Source organism: Oncorhynchus keta, chromosome 5 (assembly GCF_023373465.1).
Source record: "Oncorhynchus keta strain PuntledgeMale-10-30-2019 chromosome 5, Oket_V2, whole genome shotgun sequence".
In the NCBI taxonomy this organism is placed as follows: Eukaryota; Metazoa; Chordata; class Actinopteri; order Salmoniformes; family Salmonidae; genus Oncorhynchus; species Oncorhynchus keta.
Window position 1 is genome coordinate 39037425 of NC_068425.1, and position 27835 is coordinate 39065259.

Consider the following 27835-nt stretch of genomic DNA (forward strand, 5'->3'; position numbering starts at 1 on the left):
GCTATTAACTGGACTATTGAGAGGAAGGAGATGAGGAGATGAGGCTATTAACTGGACTATTGAGAGAAGGAAGGAGATGAGGCTATTAACTGGACTATTGAGAGGAATGAGGCTATTAACTGGAGAGATGAGGCTATTAACTGGACTATTGAGAGGAAGGAGATGAGGAGATGAGGCTATTAACTGGACTATTGAGAGGAAGGAGATGAGGCTATTAACTGGGCTATTGAGAGGAAGGAGATGAGGCTATTAACTGGACTATTGAGAGGAAGGAGATGAGGCTATTAACTGGACTATTGAGAGGAAGGAGATGAGGAGATGAGGCTATTAACTGGACTATTGAGAGGAAGGAGATGAGGAGATGAGGCTATTAACTGGACTATTGAGAGGAAGGAGACGAGGAGATGAGGCTATTAACTGGGCTACTTGAGAGGAAGGAGATGAGGAGATGAGGCTATTAACTGGACTATTGAGAGGAAGGAGACGAGGAGATGAGGCTATTAACTGGACTATTGAGAGGAAGGAGATGAGGAGACGAGGAGATGAGGCTATTAACTGGACTATTGAGAGGAAGGAGATGAGGAGACGAGGAGATGAGGCTATTAACTGGACTATTGAGAGGAAGGAGATGAGGAGACGAGGAGATGAGGCTATTAACTGGACTATTGAGATGCAGCCCAATAAGTGAACATGGTTCTGATCACAGCCTGAACACAGTAAACATTCATTCAGTCATTCTTCGGTACATGGAGGTTAAGGGTCATCAACTCCATCTGACCCCATAACATAACACACAAACAAACAGGAAATATTGCATCTTAAAGCATACATACAGTAATGATCAAATCATCTCACTTTGCAAAAAGTCCCCTTTCATTTTTTTTAAATACAACATTGTACATATAAATTATTTGTAATTGTGCAATTCATTCAGAGAAGTAAATAAAGGTTACGAGGAAGGAAGCTGCAGTCCGTTGGGGACCTTTGTCAGGTACAGTTGCTGTTATATAGCTGTTATAGAGTGAAACTGATAAACTGATGGAGCCAAAATGGAGACACTCCAGAGCACAGAGGTTCACCAACACATCATCCACATGAGCAAAGAACAGCTCAGGCAGAGGCATGTGCCTGTATGTTAAATACACACAAACACACCCAGCATCCAACCCCACCCACTCATAGGTGAGTGAGGCCTTTTCAAGTGTCTCTCCTAATCATTCACACACAAGTGTCACACACACACACACACACACACACACACACACACACACACACACACACACACACACACACACACACACACACACACACACACAGTAACGGTTCTTCAAGTGTTCTCTCCTCTCAGTGTTCTGCGGGGCGTACAGGAGTTGTACAGAGATTTGGTGTGGGGGGTTTGGGGTGAAGGATGAGGGTAACCTTGTTCTGCGGGAGCTTGTACAGAGGTGGGGGCCATGCTAAACGGTGAGAGGCAGCATGCCAGGAGGGGAGACAGTCCGGGGTGCCGTCAGGGCACTCAGGGTGCTGGGGTCCAGTCCATTCACAGCCCTGTAGGGGACAACACCAGACAGAGAAAAACAAGAAGACAGAAGTTAGTTCATTCACAATATCAAATAGAAAGCTGTTTGTCTCTACATACTCTGGTAACACCAACTCTGATTCAAAATGGGACAGAGTTCATTCAGCCTGTCACTTCTTCTACGGTCTCGGAGTGAGTCACACCAACACCGCAGACAGGAAGTCAAGCAGAGATAGATGGACCAGTAGGAACACTCCTGTGAGAGAGACAGAACCACTCACGTTTTGTCGTAGTAGGTGGTGTGTAGTGAGTGAGAGAACTTGGTGGCGTTGCTGTTGATGAGGTTTCCGTTCCCAGTGATCATGTTGCTGGACGACGTGGAGTAGGTTTTCCTCACCGCCTGGTCCTTGGCAAAGTTCCTACATGCAGCTAGCTTGGACTCCAGCGCCTAAGGACAGACACGGCCGACATTAAGACTAATCACAAGCTGTGGATTCTGTTGTAACCTTTAACCTTTAATTCAGGTCACAGACACCATTCCAATATACTCTGCTGTCAAGAGAGGAGAGGAGACGGAAGCCAAACTGTTGGGTTCATTCATACCATAATGTTTTGTCGTCAACATTAGCTTCAGAGGATGGATACATGGAAAACATTACTACAAGAAACAAAACTGATATTTACCCCCACTTTTCTAAGAAGGTCCCCAACGATATTAAGAGCAGAGATTCTTGCTGATGGGGTCAGAGGTGAGCCGCCAGGCGCACAGCCATTTGTTAACACTGTAGAGGAAGAGGGAAGGAGAGGAGAGGGAAGGAGAGGAGAGAGAGGAGGAGGAGAGGGAGGAGGGAGGAGAGGAGAGGGAGAGGAGAGAGGGAGAGGGAGAGGAGAGAGGAGAGGAGAGGAGAGGAGAGGAGAGGAGAGGAGAGGAGAGGGAAGGAGTTGCGGTGATAGGAGAGGAGTAAAGGTTAGTTGTACTGTAGTATATAGTGAGAGGAGAGTTAGTTTAGAGGAGTGAGGAGTAAGGAGAGGAGAGGGAAGGAGGCTGGAAGGAGAGGGAAGGAGAGGGAAGGAGTTTAGTTGTACTGTGGTAAGGAGAGGGAAGGAGAGTTGTACTGAGGTAGAGGAGAGGCTGTGTTAGAGGTTAGTTTGAGAGTGGTTTTAGCACATGACAGATATCTAGAAACTGTTTCACATTGGAAGTACAGCTCCAAAAGTGACAGAACTAAATAACAGACCTGGGTTCAAATAGTATTTATATACTTTCAGAACACTGAGCATTTCATTGAGACTGCCTGGAGGGACTGTTGAGACTCTCCCATGGATTCCATTAGACCCAGCAAGCTCAATAAAGCACAAAGTATTTGACAGAAATGGAACACTATTTCCACCCAGGTCTGTTAGAAGACACGGCTGTTGACCTACCTGATGATTTAGGGTTGATGAACGGGTGGTCCATGCCCTTCCCTACAGGGGTGACAGGCAGGGACAGGGAGGCCTGGACAGCAGAGTCCAGCTTGTCCATGTCCAGGGTAGGAGAGCTGGGGGCTGACATCCTGTCTGCAGTCCTCTCCTCTCACCACCATCTCCTGTCTCAGGTCTGGGGGGCTGAGGTCTGGGGGGGGACAGGGAGTCAGGGGGATAGGGGGACGGGGGAGTCAGGGGACATGAGGGGGAGTTAGGGGGAGTTAGGGGGACAGGGAGTCAGGGGGACAGGGAGTCAGGGGGGACAGGGAGTCAGGGGGACAGGGGAGTCAGGGGGACAGGGAGTCAGGGGGGGAGTCAGGGGGGACAGGGTATCCCCACAGGGGTCAGGGGGACAGGGAGTCAGGGGGGACAGGGAGTCAGGGGACAGGGTTTAGTCATGGTACTGAGACCAGTAGAGACTCCTTCTCATCCCTGACTTAATACAGCACTAATAGACATAACAGAAAGGGGAGGTCTGAGACAGAGGGAGGCGTTTCATGTCTTCTGTGGTATACCTCTGGCTTCATCCTTTAGTCGCTGTACTGAGACCAGTAGAGACTCCTTCTCATCCAGCTCACTCTCCAGGAAGGCATTCCTCTCTATGGCCTGGTTCAGACGACCCTCAAAGTCCTCCAGAGATACGATGGTCGTCCTGAGGGAGGGAGGGAGGAGAGGGAGTTGTGATGGACAACGGTTAGTAGCAGAAGCTGTGTTAGGTGAAGAATGTACCCTATCTGTGTGGTTGGATAACTGGATTAACACTGAGTGGGTAACACTCAACACAAGCATTTCACTACCCTTGGCAATGACACCTGCTAAATATGTGTATGTGACCAATACGTTCTGATACTGAGGCACAGCTACCAGCCAGCATCCACTTAGCCTACAACCGTTTAGGCCTAAACACTCAAGTAAAACAGTTGAATATAGTGACCTCTTGGCTGTGTTAGTAAGGTTAGTTTAGTTGTACTGTGGTATATAGTGACCTCTTGGCTGTGTTTAGTTGTAGTAAGGTTAGTTTAGTTGTACTGTGGTATATAGTGACCTCTTGGCTGTGTTAGTAAGGTTAGTTTAGTTGTACTGTGGTATATAGTGACCTCTTGGCTGTGTTAGTAAGGTTAGTTTAGTTGTACTGTGGTATATAGTGACCTCTTGGCTGTGTTAGTAAGGTTAGTTTAGTTGTACTGTGGTATATAGTGACCTCTTGGCTGTGTTAGTAAGGTTAGTTTAGTTGTACTGTGGTATATAGTTGTACGGTGGTATATAGTGACCTCTTGGCTTGGCTGTGTTAGTGACCTCTTAGCTGTTAGTTTAGTTGTACTGTGGTATATAGTGACCTCTTGGCTGTGTTAGTAAAGTTTGTTGGTATATAGTGACCTTTGGCTGTGTTAGTTTAGTTGTACTGTGGTATATAGTGACCTCTTGGCTGTGTTAGTAAGGTTAGTTTAGTTGTACTGTGGTATATAGTGACCTCTTGGCTGTGTTAGTAAGGTTAGTTGTACTGTGGTATATAGTGACCTCTTGGCTGTGTTAGTAAGGTTAGTTGTACTGTGGTATATAGTGACCTCTTGGCTGTGTTAGTAAGGTTAGTTGTACTGTGGTATATAGTGACCTCTTGGCTGTGTTAGTAAGGTTAGTTGTACGGTGGTATATAGTGACCTCTTGGCTGTGTTAGTAAGGTTAGTTGTACGGTGGTATATAGTGACCTCTTGGCTGTGTTAGTAGTTGTAGGTGGTATATAGTGACCTCTTGGCTGTGTTAGTAAGTTTAGTTGTACGGTGGTATATAGTGACCTCTTGGCTGTGTTAGTAAGGTTAGTTGTACAGTGGTATATAGTGACCTCTTGGCTGTGTTAGTAAGGTTAGTTGTACGGTGGTATATAGTGACCTCTTGGCTGTGTTAGTAAGGTTAGTTTAGTTGTACTGTGGTATATAGTGACCTCTTGGCTGTGTTAGTAAGGTTAGTTTAGTTGTACTGTGGTATATAGTGACCTCTTGGCTGTGTTAGTAAGGTTAGTTGTACTGTGGTATATAGTGACCTCTTGGCTGTGTTAGTAAGGTTAGTTTAGTTGTACGGTGGTATATAGTGACCTCTTGGCTGTGTTAGTAAGGTTAGTTGTACTGTGGTATATAGTGACCTCTTGGCTGTGTTAGTAAGGTTAGGTTAGTTGTACGGTGGTATATAGTGACCTCTTGGCTGTGTTAGTAAGGTTAGTTGTACGGTGGTATATAGTGACCTCTTGGCTGTGTTAGTAAGGTTAGGTTAGTTGTACTGTGGTATATAGTGACCTCTTGGCTGTGTTAGTAAGGTTAGTTTAGTTGTACGGTGGTATATAGTGACCTCTTGGCTGTGTTAGTAAGGTTAGTTTAGTTGTACTGTGGTATATAGTGACCTCTTGGCTGTGTTAGTAAGGTTAGTTTGTTGTACTGTGGTATATAGTGACCTCTTGGCTGTGTTAGTAAGGTTAGTTGTACTGTGTGACCTCTTGGCTGTGTTTAGTTGTACGGTGGTATATAGTGACCTCTTGGCTGTGTTAGTAAGGTTAGTTGTACTGTGGTATATAGTGACCTCTTGGCTGTGTTAGTAAGGTTAGTTGTACTGTGGTATATAGTGACCTCTTGGCTGTGTTAGTAAGGTTAGTTGTTGTACTGTGGTATATAGTGACCTCTTGGCTGTGTTAGTAAGGTTAGTTGTACTGTGGTATATAGTGACCTCTTGGCTGTGTTAGTAAGGTTAGGTGGTATATAGTGACCTCTTGGCTGTGTTAGTTAGGTTGGTTATGCGGTGGTATATAGTGACCTCTTGGCTGTGTTAATAAGTTAGTTGTGCGGTGGTATATAGTGACCTCTTGGCTGTGTTAGTAAGGTTAGTTGTACTGTAGTATATAGTGACGGTGGTGTGTTAGTAAGGTTAGTTGTACTGTAGTATATAGTGGCCTCTTGGCTGTATGATCTTGGCTGTGTTAGTAAGGTTAGTTGTACGGTGGTATATAGTGACCTCTTGGCTTGTTAGGTTAGTTTAGATTGTACTGTGTTATATAGTGACCTCTTGGCTGTGTTAGTATTATGGTATATAGTGACCTCTTGGCTGTGTTCCTCTTGGCTGTGTGTTAGTAAGGTTAGTTGTGCGGTGAGTATATAGTGACCTCTTGGCTGTGTTAGTAAGGTTAAGTATATAGTGACCTCTTGGCTGTGTTAGGTGGTATATATAGTGACCTCTTGGTAAGGTTAGTTGTACTGCAGTAAGGTTAGTTGTACTGTAGGTATATAGTGACCTCTTGGCTGTGTTAGTAAGGTTAGTTTGTCTCTATATAGTGACCTCTGTGGCTGTGTTGTACTGTGGTATATAGTGAGTGACCTCTTGGCTGTTAGTTACTGTAGCTGTGGTATATAGTGACCTCCTTGATTAGTTGTACTGGTATAGTGACCTCTTGGCTGTGTTAGTGACCGGTCCTGGCTGTGTTAGTCATCCGGTGGTATATAGTGACTAACATGACCTCTTGGCTGTGTTCCTTAGTTTAGTTGTACTGTGACCTCTATAGTGACCTCTTGGCTGTGTTAATAAGGTGGTATATAGTGACCTCTTGGCTGTGTTAGTAAGAATATAGTGACCTCTTGGCTGTGTTAGTTGTACGGTATATGACCTCTTGGCTTTGTGTTAGTTTCGTTGTCAGGTGGTGTGACTCTTGGCTGTGTTAGTAAAAAAGGTTGGTTGTACGGTGGTATATAGTGACCTCTTGGCTGTGTTACTGTGTTATATAGTGACCTCTTGGTTGTGTTATTAAGGTTAGTTGTACGGTGGTATATAGTGGTCTTGGCTGTGTTAGTAAGGTTGGTTGTACGGTGGTATATAGTGACCTCTCTGTGTTAAGCAGTGAGTATATAGTGACCTCTTGGCTGTGTTAGTAAAAAAAAAAGGTTAGTTGGTATATAGAGTGGTATTGTACGGTGAGTGACCTCTTGGCTGTCAGACACCTGGCTGTGTTAGTAAGGTTAGTTTAGTTGTACATATAGTGACCTCTTGGCTGTGGTGTTTAGTTATACTAGTCTTGGCTGTGTTAGTAAGGTTAGCACTGTGGTATATAGTGATCTAGTAAGTTAGCTCTCTTGGCTGGGCACTTGTGGTAGTGATCTAAGCTGCGATAGTGACCTCTTGGCTTGACCTCTTGGCTGTGTTCGTAGTTTAGGTTTATATAGTGACCTCTTGGTGGTTAGTAAGGTTAGTTTATGCGGTGGTATATAGTGACACTAGTGACCTCTTGGCTGTGTTGGTAGTGGTTAGTTGTACTGTGATATAGTGACCAGTGACTGGTATATAGTGACTTGGCTGTGTTCGTAGGTTACTTAGTTGATCTATATAGTGACCTCTTAGCTGTGTCTACCTGGCTATACTAGTGACCTCTTGGCTGTGTTAAGGCTATACCTGGCTCACTTGAGCAGCTGTGTGTGGAGATCTCCTGGCTGTGTTACATTAGTTTATCTGTGGTAGCCTCTTGGCTGTGTTAGTTCCTTGATCCTCTTGGCTGGCTAAGCACTAGTGATCTAAGCAGCGATATACCTGGCTAGCCTGTGATACTGCTGCACTACCTCTTGGCTAGCAGTTTAGTTGTACTGTGGTATATAGTGACCTCTTGGCTGTGTTAGTAAGGTTAGTTGTACATATAGTGACCTCTTGGCTGTGTTATAGCACTAGTGATACTCTTGGCTGTGTTAAGCAGCGATCTACCTGGCTCCACTAGGGATCTAAGGCAGCATATATAGTGACCTGACTCATATGATGCTTATAGCCTGGCTGGCTAGCACTAGTGATCTAAGCAGCGATCTACCTGGCTGTGTTAGCACTAGTGATCTAAGCAGCGATCTACCTGGCTAGCACTAGTGATCTAAGCAGCGATCTACCTGGCTAGCACTAGTGATCTAAGCAGCGATCTACCTGGCTAGCACTAGTGATCTAAGCAGCGATCTACCTGGCTAGCACTAGTGATCTAAGCAGCGATCTACCTGGCTAGCAAGGTTAGTTGTACTGTAGTGATCTTGGCTAGTGATCTACTGTGGTACCTGGCTAGCACTAGTGATCTAAGCAGCGATCTACCTGGCTCGCACTAGTGATCTAAGCAGCGATCTACCTGGCTAGCACTAGTGATCTAAGCAGCGATCTACCTGGCTAGCACTAGTGATCTAAGCAGCGATCTACCTGGCTAGCACTAGTGATCTAAGCAGCGATCTACCTGGCTAGCACTAGTGATCTAAGCAGCGATCTACCTGGCTAGCACTAGTGATCTAAGCAGCGATCTAGTGACCTCTTGGCTGTGCACTAGTGATCTAAGCAGCTGTGTTATCTACCTCTTGGCTGTGTTAGCACTAGTGATCTAAGCAGCGATCTACCTGGCTAGCACTAGTGATCTAAGCAGCGATCTACCTGGCTAGCACTAGTGATCTAAGCAGCGATCTACCTGGCTAGCACTAGTGATCTAACCAGCGATATACCTGGCTAGCACTAGTGATCTAACCAGCGATATACCTGGCTAGCACTAGTGATCTAACCAGTGATATACATGGCTAGCACTAGTGATCTAACCAGTGATATACCTGGCTAGAATTAGCAGTGTGGGTTAAACATCCCTCTAGTGGTCTATTTTCTCCTATTGATCCTGCTGCCATCCTATTACAGTACACTGCTGGACTGCCGGGGCCCAGAGCATGGAACTGCTGGACTGCCGGGGCCCAGAGCATGGAACTGCTGGACTGCCGGGGCCCAGAGCATGGAACTGCTGGACTGCCGGGGCCCAGAGCATGGAACTGCTGGACTGCCGGGGCCCAGAGCATGGACTGCTGACGGCTTGTTGATCCCTGTTTTAGTCCCTCTTGGTGAATGGGTTGACGTTAACTGTTCCGGGGTAACCGTAATCCAGTGTTTGCCCCGAGAGCATGGAGCCGACGGCTGGACTGCCGGAACAGTGTTTGCCCAGAGCATGGAACGGCTGGACAAGCCTGCCAGCACATGCAGCTCTCTCTCTCTCTGGCAGGCAGCAGGGGCATCCAGGAACAGTGTGGCTTTGTTTGCCGACTCTGACATCCAGATGTAGTTGTTGATCCCTGTGCTTAGTCCCTGCTTGACCGAGAATGGGAACAGTGACCTTAACGGATGTTCAGGAACAGTGCCGTAATCCAGTGTTTGCCGAGCCGAATCCCCAACCCTTCCACATATTTGTTAAATTCCAACACCAAGAGGTACAACATTTACCTTGAGGTTATCCAGCTCGCACTTCAGTGTTTGGTTCTAACCCCTCTGTCTGTCTGTCTGTGTGTGTCTGTGTGTGTGTGTGTGTGTGTGTGTGTGTGTGTGTGTCTCCGTTCCTGCATATGTTACCTTGAGGTTGTCCAACTCGCTCTTCAGTCTTTGGTTCTCTGTGTGCAGGTCTCTGAGACGGTGTTCAGCCTGTCCTAGCTGGGCCTCTAACTCTGCCTCCAGCTCTCTGCTCCCTTCCTGGAACTCCAGCAGCTCCTCCTGGGCCTCATGGTAACTGAGGAAGACACGGGAGAGACCAGACTGTTACACTACCACACGGTCTCTCCAGCAGCTCCTCATGGTAACTGAGGAAGACACAGGAGAGACCAGACTGTTACACACACTACCACACGGTCTCTCCAGCAGCTCCTCCTGGGCCTCATGGTAACTGAGGAAGACACGGGAGAGACCAGACTGTTACACTACCACACGGTCTCTCCAGCAGCTCCTCATGGTAACTGAGGAAGACACAGGAGAGACCAGACTGTTACACACACTACCACACGGTCTCTCCTGAAACTGCAGCAGCTCCAGGTACTGGCTCTGTCATAGAGCTCTATCAGACATGAGGTACTGTCTCTGTCATTAAGCTCTATCAGACATGAGGTACTGTCTCTGTCATTAAGCTCTATCAGACATGAGGTACTGTCTCTGTCATAGAGCTCTATCAGACCTGAGTCCAGTCTGTAGTCAGTCTATATCCAGACTCACTGGACTGTGTCCAGACTTGCTGACCCACACAGTATGTGCTAGATACAACGTAGTAATACCGTCCAGTAATATCTACAGATGGGCCTAGCTGAAAGGTCTGGACTCCTGGATTGTAGCATAGCACTTTCTCTTGTCCCATGTGGCTGTATATCAGTCAATCATCTGTCTGTCCATAGACATAAAACATCTAGACCTTACTATCTGTCTGGTCATAGATGTAATGCAACTAGAATGGTCCTGCATGGCTCCTGACTCATCTGTCATGACAAAGGCCAACGCCATGCTAGAGCTGAATGAATGCAGACTTTCCATGCCATTCATTCAGTCAGGTGGCTCCACTGAATTGAATTAGAATGGTTGGTTAAAGTGTGAGAACCTAGGGCATGGTATACTAACCTGGTAGCCAGATACTTTTTTGCCACACTGTATTTAGTCAGCCACCAATTGTGCAAGTTCTCCCACTTAAAAAGATGAGAGAGGCCTGTAATTCAACTATGACAGACAAAATGAGAAGAAAAAAAATCCAGAAAATCACATTGTAGGATTTTTAATGAATTTATTTGCAAATGATGGTGGAAAAATAAGTATTTGGTCAATAACAAAAGTTTCTCAATAATTTGTTACATACCCTTTGTTGGCAATGACAAAGGGCAAATGTTTTCTGTAAGTCTTCACAAGGTTTTCACACACTGTTGCTGGTATTTTGGCCCATTCCTCCATGCAGACCTCCTCTAGAGCAGTGATGTTTTGGGGCTGTTGTGGGGCAACACGGACTTTCAACTCCCTCCAAAGATTTTCTATGGGGTTGAGATCTGGAGACTGGCTCGGCCTCCAGGACCTTTGAAATGCTTCTTCTGGCCACTCCTTCGTTGCCCGGGCAGTGTGTTTGGGATCATTGTCATGCTGAAAGACCCAGCCACGTTTCATCTTCAATACCCATGCTGATGGAATGAGGTTTTCACTCCAAAATCTCACGATACATGGCCCCATTCATTCTTTCCTTTACACGGATCAGTCGTCCTGGTCCCTTTGCAGAAAAACAGCCCCAAAGCATGATGTTTCCCACCACCATGCTTCACAGTAGGTATGGTGTTCTTTGGATGCAACTCAGCATTCTTTGTCCTCCAAATACGACGAGTTGAGTTTTTAACCAAAAAGTTATATTTTCATTTCATCTGACCGTATGACATTCTCCCAATCTTCTTCTGGATCATCCAAATGCTCTCTAGCAAACTTCAGACAGGCCTGGACATGTACTGTCTTAAGCAGGGGGACACGTCTGGCACTGCAGGATTTGAGTCTCTGGCGGCGTAGTGTGTTACTGATGGTAGGCTTTGTTACTTTGGTCCCAGCTCTCTGCAGGTCATTCACTAGGTCCCCCCGTGTGGTTCTGGGATTTTTGCTCACTGTTCTTGTGATCATTTTGACCTCATGGTGTGAGATTTTGTGTGGAGCCCTAGATCGAGGGAGATTATCAGTGGTCTTGTATGTCTTCCATTTCTAATAATTGCTCCCACAGATGATTTCTTTAAACCAAGCTGCTTACCTATTGCAGATTCAGTCTTCCCAGCCTGGTGCAGGTCTACAATTTTGTTTCTGGTGTCCTTTGACAGCTCTTTGGTCTTGGCCATAGTGGAGTTTGGAGTGTGACTGTTTGGGGTTGTGGACAGGTGTCTTTTATACTGATAACAAGTTCAAACAGGTGCCATTAATACAGGTAACGAGTGGAGGACAGAGGAGCCTCTTAAAGAAGAAGTTACAGGTCTGTGAGAGCCAGAAATCTTGCTTGTTTGTAGGTGACCAAATACTTATTTTCCACCATAATTTGCAAATAAATTCATTAAAAATCCTACAATTTGATTTTCTGGATTTCTTTCTCTCATTTTGTCTGTCATAGTTGAAGTGTACCTATGATGAAAATTACAGGCCTCTCTAATATTTTTAAGTGGGAGAACTTGCACAATTGGTGGCTGACTAAATACTTTTTTTTGCCCCACTGTATGTTAGCCTGGACCACGATCTGTCTGTGATGTAAAATAATAACATGCCATTTAGCAGACACTTCTCTTAAAGTGACTTACAGTCATGTGTGCATATATTGTCCCAGGAATCAAACCCACTACCGTGGCATTACAGGTGCCATGCTCTACCAACTGAGCTACAAAGGACCACTGTTTGGCATGACAAGGAGTTGAGATGATCGCACAAACAGATCTGGGACCAGGCTACAGACACATAGTTCCACTGACCAGGGATGACTTGAACAGAAAAGGTCTGAGTGACACACACACATTAACAGGGTTCGACAGCTCTGGGGTCAGTTAACCGGCAGCCACTGCTCCATCCTTGGCCTCACTGGGTTTCCCTGCTCATTCCACACATAGTTACCGCACACAGTTACCACACCAGAAACACACATAGTTACCGCACACAGTTACCACACCAGAAACACACATAGTTACCGCACACAGTTACCACACCAGAAACACACATAGTTACCGCACATAGTTACCACACCAAAAACACACCTAGTTACAGTACCATCAGCACACACAGTTACCACACCAAAAACACACCTAGTTACAGTACCATCACCACACACAGTTACCACACCAAAAACACACCTAGTTACAGTACCATCAGCGCACAGTTACCACACCAAAAACACACCTAGTTACAGTACCATCACCACACACAGTTACCACACCAAAAACACACCTAGTTACAGTACCATCAGCGCACACAGTTACCACACCAAAAACACACCGAGTTACAGTACCATCAGCGCACACAGTTACCACACCAAAAACACACCTAGTTACAGTACCATCAGCACACATGGCCAGTTTGGCAGCAGAGCAGCCCTGTTCAACTATGTCTCTGACTGGAATGACTTGGGTTACCTTCCCTCTGGCTCTGACAACATCACTGTTTTCAGACAATATGGCCAAAATACCACGGTGTACAAACAAGTATTTATATTTATTATGGATCCTCATTACTTCCTGTCAAGGCAGCATCTACTCTTCCTGGGGTTTATTACGGATCCTCATTACTTCCTGCCAAGGCAGCAGCTACTCTTCCTGGGGTTTATTACGGATCCCCATTACTTCCTGCCAAGGCAGCAGCTACTCTTCCTGGGGTTTATTATGGATCCTCATTAGTTCCTGCCAAGGCAGCATCTACTCTTCCTGGGGTTTATTATGGATCCTCATTAGTGCCAAGGCAGCATCTACTCTTCCTGGGGTTTATTATGGATCCCCATTACTTCCTGCCAAGGCAGCAGCTACTCTTCCTGGGGTTTATTATGGATCCCCATTACTTCCTGCCAAGGCAGCAGCTACTCTTCCTGGGGTTTATTATGGATCCTCATTAGTTCCTGCCAAGGCAGCATCTACTCTTCCTGGGGTTTATTATGGATCCTCATTAGTGCCAAGGCAGCATCTACTCTTCCTGGGGTTTATTACGGATCCCCATTACTTCCTGCCAAGGCAGCAGCTACTCTTCCTGGGGTTTATTACGGATCCTCATTAGTTCCTGCCAAGGCAGCAGCTACTCTTCCTGGGGTTTATTATGGATCCCCATTAGTTCCTGCCAAGGCAGCATGTACTCTTCCTGGGGTTTATTATGGATCCTCATTAGTGCCAAGGCAGCATCTACTCTTCCTGGGGTTTATTATGGATCCCCATTAGATCCTGCCAAGGCAGCATGTACTCTTCCTGGGGTTTATTATGGATCCTCATTAGTGCCAAGGCAGCATCTACTCTTCCTGGGGTTTATTATGGATCCCCATTAGATCCTGCCAAGGCAGCATCTACTCTTCCTGGGGTTTATTATGGATCCTCATTAGTGCCAAGGCAGCATCTACTCTTCCTGGGGTTTATTATGGATCCCCATTACTTCCTGCCAAGGCAGCATCTACTCTTCCTGGGGTTTATTATGGATCCTCATTAGTTCCTGCCAAGGCAGCATCTACTCTTCCTGGGGTTTATTATGGATCCTCATTAGTTCCTGCCAAGGCAGCATCTACTCTTCCTGGGGTTTATTATGGATCCCCATTACTTCCTGCCAAGGCAGCATCTACTCTTCCTGGGGTTTATTATGGATCCCCATTAGTTCCTGCCAAGGCAGCAGCTACTCTTCCTGGGGTTTATTATGGATCCCCATTAGTTCCTGCCAAGGCAGCAGCTACTCTTCCTGGGGTTTATTATGGATCCCCATTAGTTCCTGCCAAGGCAGCAGCTACTCTTCCTGGGGTTTATTATGGATCCCCATTAGTTCCTGCCAAGGCAGCAGCTCTTCCTGGGGTCCAGCAACATTAAGGCAATTATATACAATAAAACATTACATTACAAAGTAAGTGTGTTCACTCAGTTCACTACTCTACAATACAAAATCCATGTGTGTGCATAGCGCACATGTTATGTGTATGTGTTAAATAGGCGCAAGTTAGAATATAAAATTGTGTGTGTGTGTGTGTGTGTTATTGTGTGTGTGTGTGTTATGTGTGTGTGTGTGTTATTGTGTGTGTGTGTGTGTGTGTTATTGTGTGTGTGTGTGTGTGTGTGTGTTATTGTGTGTTATTGTGTGTGTGTGTGTGTGTTATTGTGTGTGTGTGTGTGTTATTGTGTGTGTGTGTGTGTGTGTGTGTTATGTTGTGTGTGTGTGTGTGTGTGTGTGTGTGTGTGTGTGTTATTTTGTGTGTGTGTGTGTGTGTGTTATTTTGTGTGTGTGTGTGTGTATTTTGTGTGTGTGTGTGTGTGTGTTGTTGTGTGTGTGTGTGTGTGTTATTGTGTGTGTGTGTTATTGTGTGTTATTGTGTGTTATTGTGTGTGTGTGTGTGTGTTATTGTGTGTTATTGTGTGTGTGTGTTATGTGTGTTGTGTGTGTGTGTGTGTTATTGTGTGTTATTGTGTGTGTGTGTGTGTTATTGTGTGTGTGTGTGTGTGTTATTGTGTGTGTGTGTGTGTGTGTGTTATTGTGTGTGTGTGTTATTGTGTGTGTGTGTTATTGTGTGTGTGTGTGTGTGTGTGTGTGTGTGTGTGTGTGTTTATTGTGTGTGTGTGTTATTGTGTGTGTTATTGTGTGTGTGTAGCGTAGCGGTGCCATCTGGAACGTCCTCATGAACACACACTAGGCCAATACTCTAGAATGTGTTGTGTCAACACTGACAGGGTCAGGCTCTACAGAGCCTGGGAAAACAACCACTTGAACATGTGCAGGACTGTAGACCTGTATCATGTTGATCTAGTAACAGAGTTAATACTGTAGACCTGTATCATGTTGATCTAGTAACAGAGTTAATACTGTAGACCTATATCATGTTGATCTAGTAACAGAGTTAATACTGTAGACCTATATCATGTTGATCTAGTAACAGAGTTAATACTGTAGACCTGTATCATGTTGATCTAGTAACAGAGTTAATACTGTAGACCTGTATTATGTTGATCTAGTAACAGAGTTAATACTGTAGACCTGTATCATGTTGATCTAGTAACAGAGTTAATACTGTAGACCTGTATCATGTTGATCTAGTAACAGGGTTAATACTGTAGGACTATATCATGCTGAGTAACAGAGTTTGAGAAACTTGGTAGTGTGTGTCTTGCCATTATGTAACAGAGGATCTAAACGTGTTTGATGCAAAGCTGAGGGATTGCAGTCAGTACAAAGCTGTTTGTGTGTGTGTGTGTGTGTGTGTGTGTGTGTGTGTGTGTGTGTGTTCACTCCACTGATCTTAGCGGTCTCATCTATGACATAATATATTACTCTAGTCTGTTCAATCCCTATAGAAGGAAGGAAGGGTCTATAGGTCTGACTGTCACAAAAAGAAAGATTCATTCTTCTAGAACACCCCGCTGGATATAGGCTGTGTGTGTTCTAGAACACCCTGCCGGATATAGGCTGTTTGTGTTCTAGAACACCCTGCTGGATATAGGCTGTGTGTGTTCTAGAACACCCTGCTGGATATAGGCTGTGTGTGTTCTAGAACACCCTGCTGGATATAGGCTGTGTGTGTTCTAGAACACCCTGCTGGATATAGGCTGTGTGTGTTCTAGAACACCCTGCTGGATATAGGCTGTGTGTGTTCTAGAACACCCTGCAGGATATAGGCTGTGTGTGTTCTAGAACACCCCGCCGGATATAGGCTGTGTGTGTTCTAGAACACCCCGCCGGATATAGGCTGTGTGTGTTCTAGAACACCCCGCCGGATATAGGCTGTGTGTGTTCTAGAACACCCCGCCGGATATAGGCTGTGTGTGTTCTAGAACACCCCGCTGGATATAGGCTGTGTGTGTTCTAGAACACCCCGCTGGATATAGGCTGTGTGTTCTAGAACACCCCGCTGGATATAGGCTGTGTGTGTTCTAGAACACCCCGCTGGATATAGGCTGTGTGTGTTCTAGAACACCCCGCTGGATATAGGCTGTGTGTGTTCTAGAACACCCCGCTGGATATAGGCTGTGTGTGTTCTAGAACACCCCGCTGGATATAGGCTGTGTGTGTTCTAGAACACCCCGCTGGATATAGGCTGTGTGTGTTCTAGAACACCCCGCTGGATATAGGCTGTGTGTGTTCTAGAACACCCCGCTGGATATAGGCTGTGTGTGTTCTAGAACACCCTGCTGGATATAGGCTGTGTGTGTTCTAGAACACCCTGCTGGATATAGGCTGTGTGTGTTCTAGAACACCCTGCTGGATATAGGCTGTGTGTGTTCTAGAACACCCTGCTGGATATAGGCTGTGTGTTCTAGAACACCCTGCTGGATATAGGCTGTGTGTGTTCTAGAACACCCTGCTGGATATAGGCTGTGTGTGTTCTAGAACACCCTGCTGGATATAGGCTGTGTGTGTTCTAGAACACCCTGCTGGATATAGGCTGTGTGTGTGTTCTAGAACACCCTGCTGGATATAGGCTGTGTGTGTTCTAGAACACCCTGCTGGATATAGGAGATCTGTAAAAGTGACACCAGTCATATTCAATAGAAACCAAAAGGAAGAAAAGGGACTGAAACAGGGAGGTCGGCTACTACCTGAACCAGCACAATAAGAAATGCTAATGTTCCTTGCAAAATGTTTTCCATTACAACACGTTTTGCTACGGTGTGCACTAATGATGACTACCCAGCACTAAGAACAACTAGGCCTAAACTAACTCGGCCTAATCCAGGCCAATGAATCCATTGCTTCCTGTGTCGATGGTAACGTTAATAACAAAGGCCTATAGAGGAACAGGTCATGTGTCAGATGATCACATGACTGTTATGACATAACCCTGTTGTTCATCTTCCAGCGTTATGAGCAAACATAAAAGCCTTGGTTTATGTAACAGAGCCGAGAGCAAGCCATGTGCTGTTCTGGTCATGTATAATTATATTACTGAGAAGACTAGCTTGAGTTTCAATGTGGAACATGTATGTAGAGGAGAGTAGTTCAACCGATACAATGACAAACTGCTGAGTCTAATCCTCTGAAACTCAATGTTTAACCATGTAGAAATCAATCAATGATTTTGTTAAATGAGCTCTGAGTAGCCTAGATCAGTTGACATGAACCTACCTGTTCTTATACTTGAGGGATAAGGCCTTCCAGTAGTCAATCTCCTGGTCTTTTGAAGTGAATGTTGGTATCATGTCTGTGTCCATGGTAGAACAACCTGAAGAGGAGAACAACATGATCACCTGAAGCTAGTTAAAGACAGACGTATCCTGAAAGTAGGTCGAAACATTTGAATGGCAGAAAACCTAACATTGGGTTTATTCTTACCCAAGAAAAGTAGCAGACTAATTCATTGCAAAAATAAAAAATAAAAAAAGTACTGTCTGTCTGGAGTCAGGCGGCCTGGCTGGCTGTCTGTCTGTCTGGAGGCCTGGCTGTCTGTCTGGAGGCCTGGCTGTCTGTCTGGAGTCAGGCTGTCTGTCTGTCTGTCAGGAGGCCTGGCTGGCTGTCTGTCTGTCAGGAGGCCTGGCTGGCTGTCTGTCAGGAGGCCTGGCTGGCTGTCTGTCAGGAGGCCTGGCTGGCTGTCTGTCAGGAGGCCTGGCTGGCTGTCTGTCAGGAGGCCAGGCTGGCTGTCTGTCAGGAGGCCAGGCTGGCTGTCTGTCAGGAGGCCTGGCTGGCTGTCTGTCAGGAGGCCTGGCTGGCTGTCTGTCAGGAGGCCTGGCTGGCTGTCTGTCAGGAGGCCTGGCTGGCTGTCTGTCAGGAGGCCTGGCTGGCTGTCAGGAGGCCTGGCTGTCATCACAGTTATTCAAGACCCACTGACTTCAATTCAGCCTCCCTCCACATCTCTTCTAACAACAAAGGCCTGATACACTGACCCAGCAGCAACACCTGGGTGACAACCAGCCATTTGGTAGACCAACTCCTCAGTGAGGAGATGTAGGATGCCCCAGCAGGCCCCCAGAACCCCTTCATACAGACCAGGGCCTCCTCATTAAAACATCTAACACTCTTTGTTTTACATGGGCCACAGCGGACTGGACATGTTCTCAAAAAGCTTCATCAATCATAAACACATGGAACAGAAGTAGTGTGGAAATCCTGAGCAGCAATGTTATGAATGAAGCTGTGGTTGGGCAAAGCCACCTCAGAGGGAGGATGTCTACCCTGTGATTAAACCCCCACACGTCTGTTTGGTCCAGTGTGTGTGTGTGCAGAGTGAGGTTGAACAGCAGGGAGTCCCCAGCCCTCCCAGTGGCTCCAGGAATAGGCAAGGCTACTAGTGATCATCTCTGGTTTAGAGGGATCTCCAGCATGCACGGGTCAGTCGCTTCCAACCCGTTCCAACACCTGCACTCTAAAAGTTACACTGTGCAGAAATCGCTCCTCCACTTCCTGGTTGCTAAAATTCTAATAGTTTTCCTAATTTCAGTTTATGTGACAAAACAAGCAGTCATTGTGTAGAGAATAATTGTTCTGTCTAAACCGCTGTGAAATATATTTTCTGTAAGCTAAAATATTGTATATACGGCTAGTTGAAGCTGGTGTCCAGAACCTAAAGTAAAATACGCATAAAGTAAAATGCAGAAAGGGAAGCATAGAAATAGCACAGATAGAACAGACCCACTGCTTCTTAGACTTGCTTTCAACGGGAATGACAGATCTACAACTCACATTTCTATGTGAATTTGGTCAGATCATGGGGTCAAAGGGAGAAAAGCTGTTCTCTCTCACATTACTCTAGGTGTATGTATGGTGTGGTGTGCAGAGCATGTGTGTGTTATGCAGCTCAGGAAACTGTGTCATTACACCACTACTACTGGGACTCACTCAGGAAACTGTGTCGTTACACCACTACTACTGGGACTCACTCAGGAAACTGTGTCGTTACACCACTACTACTGGGACTCACTCAGGAAACTGTGTCGTTACACCACTACTACTGGGACTCACTCAGGAAACTGTGTCGTTACACCACTACTACTGGGACTCACTGAGGAAACTGTGTCGTTACACCACTACTACTGGGACTCACTCAGGAAACTGTGTCGTTACACCACTACTACTGGGACTCACTCAGGAAACTGTGTCGTTACACCACTACTACTGGGACTCACTCAGGAAACTGTGTCGTTACACCACTACTACTGGGACTCACTGAGGAAACTGTGTCGTTACACCACTACTACTGGGACTCACTCAGGAAACTGTGTCGTTACACCACTACTACTGGGACTCACTCAGGAAACTGTGTCTTTACACCACTACTACTGGGACTCACTGAGGAAACTGTGTCGTTACACCACTACTACTGGGACTCACTGAGGAAACTGTGTCGTTACACCACTACTACTGGGACTCACTGAGGAAACTGTGTCGTTACACCACTACTACTGGGACTCACTCAGGAAACTGTGTCGTTACACCACTACTACTGGGACTCACTGAGGAAACTGTGTCGTTACACCACTACTACTGGGACTCACTCAGGAAACTGTTTTGATTTACACCACTACTGGGACTCACTGGATCTGAAACTGTATATGTTACATCACTTCTACTGGGACTCACTGAGGAAACTGTGTCGTCAACATCACTTCTACTTGCTGAACTAGGCTTGGTTTTGATATTGTCAACATAGCCTAATGATCTAACATGATGACCTATCTGAACTAGTAATGATAGTTGACAAAACCTAATACTAGATCAGCTATTAGCTATACTTAGCTAGGCAAGGTTTTGATAGTATAGCCAACATGATGTTAGATACTAGCTGAACTAGGCTAATGATAGTATAGCTAACATGATGACCTTAGCTGAACTAGGCTAATGATAGTATAGCCAACATGATGACCTTAGCTGAACTGGGCTAATGATAGTATAGCCAACATGATGACCTTAATGATAGTATAGCCAACATGATGTTAGAACTAGCTGAACTAATGATAGTATAGCCAACATGATGTTAGCTATACTTAGCTGAACTGGGCTAATGATAGTATAGCCAACATGATGTTAGCTATACTTAGCTGAACTGGGCTAATGATAGTATAGCCAACATGATGTCATGTTATTAGGCTACCACGTGAACAACACGTCCACTGAGGTGAAATCTCAGTCGGAGCTATGAGAGAGGAAGGTTTGAAAACACAAGTCTCTCCATTAAAACACAAGTCTCTCCATTCATCCCTTTATCACAGAGAAGCAAAAGACTGGAATGTAAGTCTCAATAACAGACTAGCTGTTGTTTCCATGGTGATAAATAAGACACATCTTTAGGTTACACTCAGCTGGCAGTAGTGTTTTGTGCTCATTCACAAACAACAAACCAGGATATGAAAGACAATACCAGGTTCACTCACTGACAGTGATTTTCAGCACAGAAGACTCAGCTTCAGGAAAAGGTAGACAGATGTTTTTTCTCTCTGTTTTTGTACCCATTCCAGTGCAGGCATGTTGGGTGGCATCCTGGTGTGCAGAACACGTGGGCTCGTGTCCCAAATGGCAACCTACTCACTATTAAATGCACTACTTTTTGACCAGAGCAGTGAAGCCCTGGTCAAAAAAGAAGCACACTATATAGGAATAGGGTACCATTTGGGCCACAGTATGTAGACTTTACTACCAAGCCAACAGCAGAGGGACCATCTGGTTATATTTACCCATGGTTTAGAACAGGGCAGGCTAACTAGCCAAAGAGGAAGGTAGTGGAGTCTGTGGTTTTAATGTCCACTCTCCTCTTGGCTTCCTCTTTCCCTCTGATGCAGATGACATCTCTCTGTCTGGCTGTTTACTCAGAGTGAGAGTGGCTGACGCACTACGCGGGCTCACACCAAATTCTCTGTGAGTTACGTTATTTCCAGGAAACTAAAAAATCCTCCCACTTCCACCAGAGGTCTGGGACAGGCTATTTGAGGGTTCAGGGCTCCGCTGTGTGTAGCAGTGTGTATAGTAGGCAGGCTGTGCAGCAGACCAGACATACTCCCTGTTGTGACATCCAGTCTCAGAGGTACAGTGGTTGTGAGACCCTGGGGAATGCCTTATTTGGTAGAGATCTTAAGACCGTTTTTATACTAGCTAACTGCATGTGGCTACCGGCTGGCATCATTACATTGGCTTTCACAGCAGCAGCTTAAGACGCCACAGAACAAAGCTGTAGCTACAATTTTAGGTGAAATTCTTACTCTATGTACAATTAAGACACATCCACCCCTATGATGATAAACAACATTTACATTCCCTGAATATTTGGTGGAAAGAAACATTCTAGGCTAAATGCCACATTATTACATTAGCTAAGATCAACTGTATTTCGTTTACAGTAGTCGGCTGACCATGTACGGTCAGGTCAGTGAGGGACAAGGTGAGGCAGAATAAATAGGACGTGGTATCCACAGGCAACGAGACCGGTAATCACTCAGTCCTAACGTTAATCACCTCTAACTGGTTCCAGGGATGACACCGGCTGGTAACGTTACTAGTAACCGGCTTTTTTTGCTTGTCATATTTAACCACCACTAGACAACACAACATGTCTGATACTGACTGTTTGTTTCCACACAGTAAAACATGTGTAACTAGTAAGCCAGAAAAGGAAACCATTAGCTCGTCAACGCCAGTGTCGCTAAATCAAATACACAATGATTAGCTAGCAAGACTAACTAACATGGCACCAAACGGCAAGTTCAACAACCTATTTTCAGCTGTCACTGGTTTGGTGAGCCGCTGGCTGCTCGTCGTTCAAAGCCTGCTCAAGTCGAAAACACAGGTTAACCAGCTAGCTAGCTTTTGGTAAAGTAACCAACGTAAATATGTAAATCAATGTCCTTAACCTGGGCATGTCCAATCCGTGTCTCTGGCTCCAGATTCAGTTACAGTCGCCACATCTTCTGACCTGGACTGTCTTCATCGAAATGTCTGTCTGTGTTTAGAAAACGCCAACGCGACTCTCGGAAGTAACGTAACTTCCGGCGCGGTGGCACGTGATGAAATCATACGTACGTAAAATGTGACGTTCCAGGGTGGGATCTCTGATTTGCCTCGTCCTGACCACAAGGTGACGCTATTATGCTGAGAAATTAGTAATGCAGTGAAGTCAGATAATGTGTAGGCAGTAGCCTCCATAGAGACCGCATAGGGTCTATCAAATCCTCATTCACAGGCAGCCTAGAAATGAATTTAATAGTCTAATATTTGAAGCAATACTGCACTTCCCATAGTAGCCGGTTGCGAGTATTTCGTATTTGAGTGGATATAGCCAAAATGTTGTATTCAGTGGGCCAGTATTTATTTTATGTTTAGCTTATTGGCTATGCCCTTACAAAAAATGGTTGCAGTTTTGAAACTGCAGTAAACGTGTATTTGACTCTAGTATTTTGGACACAGTAATTGCAGAATAACTGCAGTGAGTTATACTGCACTGTGCAGTTATACTGCACTGTAACTAACTGCAGTGAGTTAAACTGCACTGTAACTAACTGCAGTGAGTTATACTGCACTGTAACTAACTGCAGTGAGTTATACTGAACTGTAACTAACTGCAGTGAGTTATACTGAACTGTAACTAACTGTGAGTTATACTGCACTGTAACTAACTGCAGTGAGTTATACTGCACTGTAACTAACTGCAGTGAGTTATACTGCACTGTAACTAACTGCAGTGAGTTATACTGCACTGTAACTAACTGCAGTGAGTTATACTGCACTGTAACTAACTGCAGTGAGTTATACTGCACTGTAACTAACTGCAGTGAGTTATACTGCACTGTAACTAACTGCAGTGAGTTATACTGCACTGTAACTAACTGCAGTGAGTTATACTGCACTGTAACTAACTGCAGTGAGTTATACTGCACTGTAACTAACTGCAGTGAGTTATACTGCACTGTAACTAACTGCAGTGAGTTATACTGCACTGTAACTAACTGCAGTTGCACTGGAAGAATTACTGCAGTAGAAGAACTGTGTTATTTTGTACACAGTATTTGCAGCATACTGCAATTATACTCACTCCAATGGCAGTTATACTGCAATCTTTTTCGTAAGGGTGCGCACCAATATCAAATGAATTACAAGGCATTTCTATGAAGTCAACCTCAATAACACATAGCTGATCTGTTCTGTGGGTCAGACTGCGTGGTTTGGAGAATGGTGGGACATGACTGCCACTGGATTTACATTTGCAGTGTTCTTTCTCAAACATTCCAAATCCTGTTTGTCTGATTTTGTCACTCAGGGGAAACTGAGCGCACCAGAAGAGCAGCGAGTCACACAGGTGTAGCCTATGGGTATAGATGACAGCCCTCCCTGAGACGGAGACACTGCCCTGTGCGGGAGGAGGGGCACGTGTTTTGGTTTCACTCAGCCAGTGCAACAGACTTTCAGGCAGATAGGTTCGGGATCTTAGCCTAATGAAATCAGCTTTATTCTCGCTGTTGGAGCTATAGTCAAATCCCGTGGTGTCGCACACAGCTTTTATTAGGATTTTGGGAGATTCCATGGTGCACCAGCGGTGTGGATAGCACTGCCAGGCAGCGCGTAAAGGCTCCAGGATGACACCATTAGACGGACATCAAGCGGAGGAACGGGACTCGCAGAGCCAGGAGGACTCAGAGTGTCCCGTGTGTTATGAAAGTCTCTCCGGCACCGAGAGGACCCTGAGCTGCGGACACGTTTTCTGCCACGACTGTCTGGTCAAAACCTTGGTCAGTATCAACAGGGAGGGCGTCATCAGAGACACCATCATCTGTCCCGTCTGCCGACACCTGACTTTCATCAAGAAGCAACAGGAGGTTGGGGATCCTCTCGCCCCGGGGAAAGAGGCTGAGGAAGGAGGCGGGCAGACCTTGAAGGTTCCTGTCCCTCCACCAGCACCTGGTAACCCACAGCATCACCATGAAGCACGACGCGCGTCAGGGCATAGTAGCTCACCGTCTGATTCAAGTGGACTGAGTTGGATTGTGAGACGTTTTAGGTGTATTTCAGAGAGATGCAGGAGTCGACGGATACTGTCACTGATCACTCCCGACCACAGAAACTCTCAGATTTTCATCATCAGTGCCCAGGGCCGACCCATGTCTGATGAAGATGCGGTGAGCCTGGACACTATGCCTGTTGTTCTCCAACCCAACCGCAGGAGACGGCGCGTCAAGATTTGTACAACAGCACGTTGCTTGGTCGTTCTGCTGGTGATATTCACATTGATGGCAATGGTAGCTGCCACACTTCCTTGGATTATATTGGCATAGCCCACAAAGCCAGAGCCATATGGCTCTAGCATATGCATGGTGCGTCATTGCGCACTACGTGATCGTCATTACTATATCTTGTTATTAATATGCCATTTAGCAGACGCTTTTATCCAAAGCGACTTACAGTCATGTGTGCATACATTCTACGTATGGGTGGTCCCGGGAATCGAACCCACTACCCTGGCGGTACAAGCGCCATGCTCTACCAACTGAGCTACAGAAGGACCATTGTATGGTAATTGTCTCTTCACTCATGCTCTCATGAAGACATGTAATTGCACTTAATTAACTGAAACGTGTCACTTTGTCCATTCTGTCTATATATATACATTGTAGTGCCATATAGTTTGAACTTGTCCAGTGTGTTCCTTGTGTTCCTGTTTGTACTCAATGCCCTGGACAGGATCTCATTAAGTCACTGAAGGAAACAGGGCTGGTTCAGTCACTCTGGTGTCTGCAAATAAAGTGACAGTTTCTGGAATGACTGAGAGGAAAAGGCATTGTCTTATGTCCTACATGTATACACTTTATGATGGTGGTTTGGTTAATAATGGTTGAAATATTGGTCCTAACATCAAAAGAAAAAGAGTCCCCTGTGAACATGCCTCCATATTCACCCCATTACCATAGTAACTACCGATGCTCACCATATAACTGCCCCATATGTTGTTGGCAACAAGTCCTCAATAAAGAATGGTGAGGGTTGCAATCCCAGCACCTCTCATGGAGACCATTGTTGTGTGTTTCTGGTTGTAAGTTGTTTTACCTGTTTAATGAGAACTTCAGTGACATTTACAAGGACAGGCTACAGTTACTTCATTAGAAGGACTAGATAACCAACACATCATGTGCCAATGTATTTTTTGATGTCCTACCGGCACGTGGTACATTCTGACAATGCAAACAGAGAAAGGGAGACAGAAACAGAGACTGACACAGAGACACATGAGAGGCACCGAGACAGAAAGAGACACCAAGACACAGAGAGAAAGTGCACTATCAAATGCCTTCAGTATCCTCGGCAAATAATTCATGTGAGTCCCTGGCAGGTTGAAGGAGCAGGACCGACTTGCAGGTAAAGATGAGCATGGGTCGGGGATAGATTGCTGTAAAGAGAGACTTGGGGCTCGGGAACACTGAGGTGTTGTCTTACCACTGACACCACGTAGAGGTCCTGCTATACCAACACCAGGGAGAGAGAGTTAGCTCTGCTTTCTCTATTGTGAAGGAACAATGTGTACAGTTTATAATGGACAGAGGAATGTACCACCAGGAGAGAGAGTTAGCTCTGCTTTCTCTATTGTGATGGGAACACTGAGGTGTTGTCTTACCACTGACACCACCTAGAGGCCCTGCTATACCAACACCAGGGAGAGAGAGTTAGCTCTGCTTTCTCTATTGTGAAGGGAACACTGAGGTGTTGTCTTACCACTGACACCACCTAGAGGCCCTGCTATACCAACACCAGGGAGAGAGAGTTAGCTCTGCTTTCTCTATTGTGATGGGAACACTGAGGTGTTGTCTTACCACTGACACCACCTAGAGGCCCTGCTATACCAACACCAGGGAGAGAGAGTTAGCTCTGCTTTCTCTATTGTGATGGGAACACTGAGGTGTTGTCTTACCACTGACACCACCTAGAGGCCCTGCTATACCAACACCAGGGAGAGAGAGTTAGCTCTGCTTTCTCTATTGTGATGGGAACACTGAGGTGTTGTCTTACCACTGACACCACGTAGAGGCCCTGCTATACCAACACCAGGGAGAGAGAGTTAGCTCTGCTTTCTCTATTGTGAAGGGAACACTGAGGTGTTGTCTTACCACTGACACCACGTAGAGGCCCTGCTATACCAACACCAGGGAGAGAGAGTTAGCTCTGCTTTCTCTATTGTGAAGGGAACAATGTGTACAGTTTATAATGGACAAGGAATGTAGAGCATTGGAGGATCTGATACAGGGCCTATATAGTTGTGTAGGCTACATGGTGAACATGAGAGGACAGTAAAATGTTAACTAGTTTATTATGTCAGGAACAAGGTTTCTGGAATGTGCTTTATCAACGTCTCCATCCTACATGTGTCCTCTCTTTCCTCTGCTTGTCTAGTTGTTCCTGTTTAACTGGTTGGTTAGCAACCAACCAACCGCCTCAGCTGTTCTGGATCCTCCCTTCCTTCTTTCTTCCCTGTGAGAGGGAGGAGGGAGATGGGAAGGGAAGGAGGGGGGGGGGGGAGGTGGTGGGGGAGGGAGGGAGAGGGGAGGGTGGGTAGAGAAGTGTAATAATGAATTTCAGTTAATGACTCAGCGTAATTGAGTAATAAAACCTACTCTTACTGTGAGACTGGATGAGTGACATTCTATTACAGACTCTTAATTAATGTTCTTGTGTGAGAAATTCAATTATGTGGCATATAAAAATCAACTCAAAAGTTCTGCCATAAATCCACAATGGTTAATGAGCATAAAACTATAAAACATATTTTCAAAAATTTTGAACATAGAAAAGGAGATAAAAGTCTCTCTGAAATACTGGTGGAAAGTCTCTCTCTGATACCACTGGTTATACTGGTGGAAAGTCTCTCTCTGATACCACTGGTTATACTGGTGGAAAGTCTCTCTGATACCACTGGTTATACTGGTGGAAAGTCTCTCTCTGATACCACTGGTTATACTGGTGGAAAGTCTCTCTCTCTGATACCACTGGTTATACTGGTGGAAAGTCTCTCTCTGATACCACTGGTTATACTGGTGGAAAGTCTCTCTCTCTGATACCACTGGTTATACTGGTGGAAAGTCTCTCTCTGATACCACTGGTTATACTGGTGGAAAGTCTCTCTCTCTCTGATACCACTGGTTATACTGGTGGAAAGTCTCTCTCTCTGATACCACTGGTTATACTGGTGGAAAGTCTCTCTCTCTGATACCACTGGTTATACTGGTGGAAAGTCTCTCTCTCTGATACCACTGGTTATACTGGTGGAAAGTCTCTCTCTCTGATACCACTGGTTATACTGGTGGAAAGTCTCTCTCTCTGATACCACTGGTTATACTGGTGGAAAGTCTCTCTCTCTGATACCACTGGTTATACTGGTGGAAAGTCTCTCTCTGATGATACCACTGGTTATACTGGTGGAAAGTCTCTCTGATACCACTGGTTATACTG

General features: G+C 45.5%; 1 protein-coding gene, 3 long non-coding RNA genes and 1 pseudogene across 9 annotated transcripts; 2 read left to right on the plus strand and 3 right to left on the minus strand.

The window, feature by feature from the left end:
- Positions 1-1238: 1238 nt before the first annotated feature.
- On the minus strand, positions 1239-22395 carry LOC127930377 (nuclear distribution protein nudE-like 1-B; annotated as a pseudogene).
- On the plus strand, positions 4526-5600 carry LOC127930331 (uncharacterized). Its single transcript, XR_008138027.1, has 3 exons — positions 4526-4665; positions 5149-5247; positions 5486-5600. It is a non-coding gene; the product is annotated as an uncharacterized LOC127930331 (long non-coding RNA).
- Positions 4563-5723, minus strand: LOC127930330 (uncharacterized). 6 transcript variants are annotated; one of them, XR_008138026.1, is made up of 5 exons: positions 5652-5723; positions 5275-5326; positions 5025-5222; positions 4827-4977; positions 4563-4692 (listed from the first exon to the last, which is right to left on the minus strand). It is a non-coding gene; the product is annotated as an uncharacterized LOC127930330 (long non-coding RNA). The 6 variants fall into 6 exon arrangements; XR_008138025.1 differs by lacking the exon at positions 5652-5723 and adding an exon at positions 5555-5626; XR_008138021.1 differs by lacking the exon at positions 5652-5723 and adding an exon at positions 5508-5579.
- On the minus strand, positions 7839-8457 carry LOC127930332 (uncharacterized). Its single transcript, XR_008138028.1, has 3 exons — positions 8371-8457; positions 8112-8247; positions 7839-7986 (listed from the first exon to the last, which is right to left on the minus strand). It is a non-coding gene; the product is annotated as an uncharacterized LOC127930332 (long non-coding RNA).
- Positions 22396-23976: 1581 nt separating the features above from the next.
- Positions 23977-24672, plus strand: LOC127930378 (RING finger protein 222-like). The gene has a single exon (XM_052520052.1). The coding sequence runs from the start codon at positions 23977-23979 to the stop codon at positions 24670-24672; it is 696 nt and encodes a 231-aa protein (XP_052376012.1).
- The last annotated feature ends 3163 nt before the right edge of the window (positions 24673-27835 follow it).

What these genes read in the sequence shown, in the direction of transcription:
- LOC127930378 (XM_052520052.1), top strand. Translation starts at nt 23,977, where the DNA reads ATGACACCATTAGACGGACATCAAGCGGAGGAACGGGACTCGCAGAGC.